At 31.9% G+C, this 6,778-nt stretch overlaps 1 protein-coding gene across 1 annotated transcript; it reads left to right on the top strand.

Annotated features, from left to right (window-relative positions):
- Positions 1-552: 552 nt before the first annotated feature.
- LOC138308866 (myeloid differentiation primary response protein MyD88-like) lies at positions 553-4,115 on the top strand. Its single transcript, XM_069249896.1, has 4 exons — positions 553-705; positions 1,245-1,422; positions 2,037-2,128; positions 2,713-4,115. Exons 1-4 carry the CDS (start codon positions 660-662, stop codon positions 2,874-2,876), a joined length of 480 nt encoding a protein of 159 aa, XP_069105997.1. The 5' UTR covers positions 553-659; the 3' UTR covers positions 2,877-4,115.
- The last annotated feature ends 2,663 nt before the right edge of the window (positions 4,116-6,778 follow it).

Consider the following 6,778-nt stretch of genomic DNA (forward strand, 5'->3'; position numbering starts at 1 on the left):
CATTTATAGTTTTAGATAGTATTAGAAACTAGACTTCCCCGTTGAGATTATGTGGTATTCTCTAGAGCATATATGATCTGTATCCTTTGTCAAAAAACTATCGATTTAAACTAAAGCTGGAACGTAACCAAAACCATGTTCAAGTACATATGCTCGTGTGAAAGAATAATAAAGCAGTCGTAGTAATTATAACAAAATGACTTCCCCATTCCGAATATTATATTTCCTTCGATTTGGATATCTATATACCCGTTGCAAAAATCCCTATTAGTTTAAGCTGGAGCGAAACTTTCGTTATGTATCGTTTAAAAAGTCCTAGTATTAACTTATTAACCCCTTATATTTCACAATGGACTGCTCTAGTCCTCGATTAAGGACAGTCTAAAGTTGTCTTCATGGGTAAATGTAGCATGTGACAACCAGTCTTTGTAGCGGCTTTTAATAGTAATGTTGGATAGACGAGTTCGTATCGTCTGCTAGCCACTCACCTCACACCGCCAATTTGATTGGTCCGTTGAATGTCGACAGCGTAAAAATATTCTTTCCTGATCGTCTTAAAATAGATGACCGAATTTATTTTGGTGTGTATTTAATGCGGCAGGGACGTAGCGCTGGGGTATTATCGTCTGCTTCGACTGGATACAAATCACTTATTGAAAATGCCAGGTCTCAAGATACAGAACATATTTGGGAAAAAATTGAAAGGTGAATATAATTTATTATCATTAAATATAAAACACGTATTGGATATAATTTAAGAGGAATCAAAATGCGTCAGAACATTTGAAATTTGATTTCATTTCTGATATACGGTAAGAAATTCTACATTAAATTCTAAATGTCATGACAGTAACTAAAACATAGTTAGAAGACAATGGTTCTCATTACCTGATTTATTAAGATAATTATCTCAATTATAATCATATCTAAAGCTAATAATTACTTATTGATTATAAACTGTTATATTTACAAAGATAACTAACAGATAAATTCAGTTTTGCTTTGTAATTAACATTTTTATTTCAATTCACAGAAACAAATAATCCCTCAATGAATGTATAACATTGAAGAGTAGACTGAAGTTAAATTGTAAGGATTAAGTTCATCAGATTGTAAATACTGTAATAAAATCTTATAAGAGTAGCAAAAAAAACCATAAAGTTACAAAATTAATGTATCTATTTATTTTCCACGTCTGTGTTGGCAATACCATTGGTTATTACGTTATGTTTCTTTGTTTACAGATATATACAAGTATGACGCCTATGTTAGTCACGGAACATCTGAGAGGGACAGAACATTTGCCAGAATGCTAGCAAAGACTCTAGAACAAGCACCTTACAATTTCCGCCTTTTTCTTCCCGACGATGAAATTATTGATAAAACCAATGTAAAGGTCATATCGGATACCATCAAAAATAGGTAGATACGTTTAAGATACTGCTCATTTTCGTGATGTAGACATTCTTTTTTGGCGGTTCCTATAAAACCAAGAATATAAAAAAAAAACTCAAAATTTTATTTCTTATATTACATTGGAGATTGTTACGGTGATTAAAAACGAACATTTTTACCCAGAAAATGACCTAAACATTTTCACTACTAGGAAAAGATCACGAATAATGTATATCATACAGTATATAATAATTGCATTAGCTAATCAGAGCATAATTATTCACTAAGCAAAACACAAGAACTATGGGTCATTGCTGATAGGTTTCTTAACAAATATACTCAAGTGTTCATTAAATATTAATAATTTCAACAATTTTAATAACCTCATTTAAGGTGATATATGTCAAGTATAAAATATCTGAAACATGCACATAATATACTTTCAACTCTAATGGTGTCGAAACGGATCATCTTCCTTTCCATCAACACCTGTTGTTATTAATATACAAAGAAAAACATATTTTCAAACGGAAGTGAATAATCTTTTCTCTCATATGTTATATATGTCTAATCATATTATTTCTATTTTTTATTTAGTTACCGAAGAAAGAAAGTATTGTTTTAGCATTTTATTTTCGTAGATGCAAACGGTTGCTGCTGGTGATGTCAGAAGATTATGCTGCGGATAGAATGTCAGATTTCACTGTGCAAGTCGCCATGACGAAAGCAAACTGTAAGCATTACTCATGACAGCCTCCCTTATAATGCCCGTCTTTTCGTACCATGACAAATTTGTTTCTGCTGTTGAGTAATTCTGTGTTTTGTATCTGATGCTCAGCGTTTCGGATTGTTCGATTTTTTTCATAAATACTTTTTCTTTAGTTTTCATATCTCTCTTTATAATGAGACTTGAATATTTCATAGTTCTTTAACCATTTTAAAACAAACACACACACATAACGAAACACATTTTGCCTTTTTCAATTATTTATAGATAAACATATAATTGCTAATGCCTCTTTGCAAAACACAAATTACATTGTATACCTATACTAGATTTAAGAAACTATAATCATTAATAATTATTGATATCTAAATTGGATGATGGTTTTTCTCAACGGACTGTGGTTTTCCTCCGATTTCTAAACCTTTTTTGCAACCTTCACAAGCCAATTACCTGCATGAGGTAATCACAACTGGCTGATGGTCTTTTCTTAGAGTACCCTGACTGAAAATATTAAGTGAGGTAAAAAGTGTAAGAATAAACACACTATTTATGATATCATAATATCATACTTCCTTTATTTATTTTCACAGACAGAAAAGATAGGATAATAATTCCTCTTGTCATAGACCGGAACTGTGAGCTCCCTCCTGTTATAAGTCATTTAACATCAGCGGACTTCACCATGCGCGAATCTGCAGCCTGGATTCTCCCGCGAGTGGAATCTGCATTGAAAGCTCCTGTGTCTAATACGTAATTACAAACAATCCAACAACACAAAGAAATTTAAATCAAACATCTAGGTTACACTGACCGTGAAAAAAATAAAATCAAGCGCCTCAGTTACGCAGACCGTTCATCCATTTTGGCGGTTGTGCTAATCAAGTGCATGTTAGATCATGATGGAATATTCAGCAGATGCATTAGAGCGTTTGTATAGCATTGGTCTTCGCATCCAGTCCCCTAAGCCTGGAATGTTCTTCACAAACATCACGTCATTGGTCGTAGAATTAAGCTCACATGTACAACGACTGTGATATGTCAAATCGTAACGTGCTGATTCATATTTAATTGCATACATATCACTTATTGTGTTCAATAACATGATGCAAGGTTTGGTAAACAAGTATACATGTACCGTCAGTTCCAACGAGTAAAAAGACTGTTTGATCATAAAGGAGCCCCTTTACAATGAAAATGCATAATAATGTTCCTATTGGAACCGTAACTCATATTGATGTTGTTTTTTTGTTTTTGTTATTTTTTATTATAGATGATTTCTTTTACTTTTTTTTGTATTTATTCAGTTAAACTGCTCATTTTAAAATGTGATATAACCAAACGACACTATATGAATGGACATTTTTTGTCACATTCGAGAATGATAAGTTTTTTTGTTGTTGTTTCTTGTAATTTTTTAAAATGTTTGATTAGTGCTATAATCTATATTTCAACTTGATCGTAAGATGTGTTTAGATTTTAGATTTAAAAAACCCAACAATTTCTTGACAAATGAAGTAAGTGATATTTTGTGCATATGATATTATTCTGCTTAACTATGTGATAGAGTATCAGATAAGGCAATGCCATCCTCTATCAATACATACCCCAATGTATACTAAATTAGCGCTTAGACGTACCTCATTAAATGACTGTAATGCGTTTTAGCATGAGTAATAAAATTATTGAGAAAACAAAGAATGCGTCCAGGAAAGGTTTGTTTGAGGACAAGTCAGTGTTATATGAAAAGAGGATTTTTTTATATACGTATTTACTATGCTTTAATTTAGCCATTAATAATTTGAAATATCAAGGTGTATATGTGATATATTTGTCAAATTCCTTATATGATGTCAATTTTGAAGTTATGTAGATCGTACACTTCCAGAAGAGCTTTGGATATATTATCGGGCACCGCATTTTGAGAACTCCATATGCATTATGGTCCAAAATTTTGATATTCATGTTTATTGTGAATAAACTAGTGTATCAAACAGTTATATGTTACTTTCATATGTGTTCACATAAACATCCCTAGACATCTAGAAGCAGTAGTTTTTTACATTGTGCAATATCTGTATTGTTACCAATATTTATAACGTATTATATATGTTGGGCTTTAAAGGATTCATACAGCATCTCATAGACTGGCTACCAGTCTCCAGAATATTGAAACAAAAATCTCTATAATTTGACTTGATTTGTTTTCTCAGTTCTACATGGATGATTCTAAGTTTCAAATTAAGGGGAGATAATCTAGTAAAGAACTTTGCTGAGAAAGACAACATGTCTCATAGACAGGCCACCAGTCTCTAGACTATTGAAAAAAAATCACTAAATTTTGTCTTGTCTCTACTACATGTCTGATTCTTAGTTTCATACTAAAGGGAGATAATCAAGTAAAGTAAGGGTCTAGTTGTTAGTACTTCTTCTTGTCTCATAAAAATATGGCATTCAATAGATGATACACATATGCTTAGTGGTTAATTGCTTCAATGAAATCCAATGTTGAGACAAAATGAAATGTTGCGGAGAAATATTCGAAGAAAACCAAAGATCAATGAGAATAATAAGGAAATAGTTCATATCAGTTATATGAGTTGACGAAAAAAATGATGATGTGAAAAAACAACGATATGGTAGACTCTTACGAGACATATTCCGTATTTCCATATTATCTGTCCTTGTGGCTAAGTATTGATTGTGGCGTCATGTGTTTCCAAGGAAAACATTTACTTTTCAAAGAAAACGATGTAAGTGGCGCTCACAAAATAATGACGTCATAATGGATACCTATCTGAAGAAGAGGTGACTCTGTAATTTGAAAACACAGAATAATTTTAAAGAGTCTTTGTCGTTTGAAGAAAGTAAAACACTAAATATATCGTACGTTATGGTATATATCAGATTTGAAAAGCATAAAGGGTTAAACAAGAACCATTGGTTCTGGAATAATTTATCAATATATTCTTATTATCAACAGGTCGAAAATGATGTATCGATCTCATTCAGTAGCTTTATGGAGTATCATTGACTACTACTGTATAGTTGGCAATATTCGGGAGGGTTTTAATTTCGCTAAATTCGTGGATTCCTCCAAAATAGCAAAATTTGATACCTCGCCAAATTTACCAAAATCACGGTTTTACGTATTATAATCTGTCATAAGAATGGGAGTTTAAAAGGCTAGAACGATATTTCACGAAAATAATCCCCCAAGAATATGTTAAAAATAGTAAATTGTGAAATTTTACTACTATACAGTATGTAATGCTTTGCTTTATCTATAGTTTTCTCATTTAAATGATAAAGAATTTATCTCAAGTAGAAGATGCATTGTGCATGTTTATTTTTAATAAAAAAATTATCAATAATTTATAACTTGTCTCGTCGGCCTGACTGTTTTTGTGTTTTTACGCAGAATAAAAAATCCAACACGGAGAGGAATCATTCAAGTCTGACCTTCGGATAATATTTTATTTCAGTGTATATCTACACATTACCTTAACAATCATTCCTATATTCCGTTCTTCAACAAAAAATCGTTTGCATAGGGAAGTGAACGTAATATGTTAAAAATATACAGGTAGTTTATTGTGAAGAAATTCAATAAAGAACATAAAACGCATGTATCTTGTCTATTATTAAGGGATCAGGAAATAATTAATACGAATGGGCATTTAAAATTAATGAGACTTCTTTGATTTCTTTCTAACCGCACTTAAATGTAAAAAGAAATAACTATAAGTTTTAACTATGCAGATGTTACAGATATATGGGTATGGGTTATATAACAGTTCAAGGAAATACTTGTTTATCCGACAGCCAATAGTATCATTGGATTTGAAGATACAAATTTAAAAAAAAATAATCCAATGGACAAAGGTATGAATGTTTCAGATTTCAAAAAAATCGTAAAGGAAGCAAGCTTGCTCCAATGCCGACAAAACATAAATTATACTCATCATTTGAACAATAATTGGTGTTTAATCATAAGAATGTATGTCTAATTAACACACACAAAATTAAATAATTTAATAAGCTTTTGATGGATGCGCAATCAGTACTGCAATCCATATAGGAGATAGTGCCATCGACTATTTCGGGACGCAATTAATTATTTTTAACATTTTCTCTTTTAGTAAAATAAGAAGCTCAAACTTTTCAATGGTGATAATGATGTAAATTAAAAAACTTTTGTAGCTAAAGTCTGCTCCTAAATAAATCCTTTATCAGCAGTGTAGCAACTTTAAAATTGTCTATTCACTGTTTCAGTAGTACTTTTTTTGAAATCAGCTCCAGTTTTAGACAGAGAAAAACAATAGTATTTGTCAGCGATGTCTGAAGTCTTTTACTAGCAGCAGAACATATCAAAACCTTCCTAGCTGACTTTCTCTTTTTTTTTGAGAATAGGATCTTTAGAAGTGGATTGTGTGGCAGTGTTAGTTCAATCCTATAGATAGCCAGTTTCATTTATGGACGTGCCAGGTTTGCCAGAGGAAAGCCGGAGTACCCTGAGAAAAATCGTCGATGTAGAGGTGGAGGTCTTGTTGTAATAAATCGGGACATTTTAGTTGATCTGTCCACGCAAGTGGATAATGAGTATAGAAAGAATTCCAAGTGAAATACAGAGGACGGCAGGCACTGACATCTAGGCCC

The sequence above is a fragment of the Argopecten irradians genome, chromosome 15 (genome assembly GCF_041381155.1).
Source record: "Argopecten irradians isolate NY chromosome 15, Ai_NY, whole genome shotgun sequence".
NCBI classification, from domain to species: domain Eukaryota; kingdom Metazoa; phylum Mollusca; class Bivalvia; order Pectinida; family Pectinidae; genus Argopecten; species Argopecten irradians.

Excerpts from the sequence above, each read along its gene's own strand:
- LOC138308866 (XM_069249896.1), top strand. The coding sequence starts at position 660 with ATGCCAGGTCTCAAGATACAGAACATATTTGGGAAAAAATTGAAAG. Across the intron at positions 706-1,244 it reads ATTTGGGAAAAAATTGAAAG|ATATATACAAGTATGACGCC; the intron begins GTGAATATAATT and ends CTTTGTTTACAG. Across the intron at positions 1,423-2,036 it reads TCGGATACCATCAAAAATAG|ATGCAAACGGTTGCTGCTGG; the intron begins GTAGATACGTTT and ends TTATTTTCGTAG.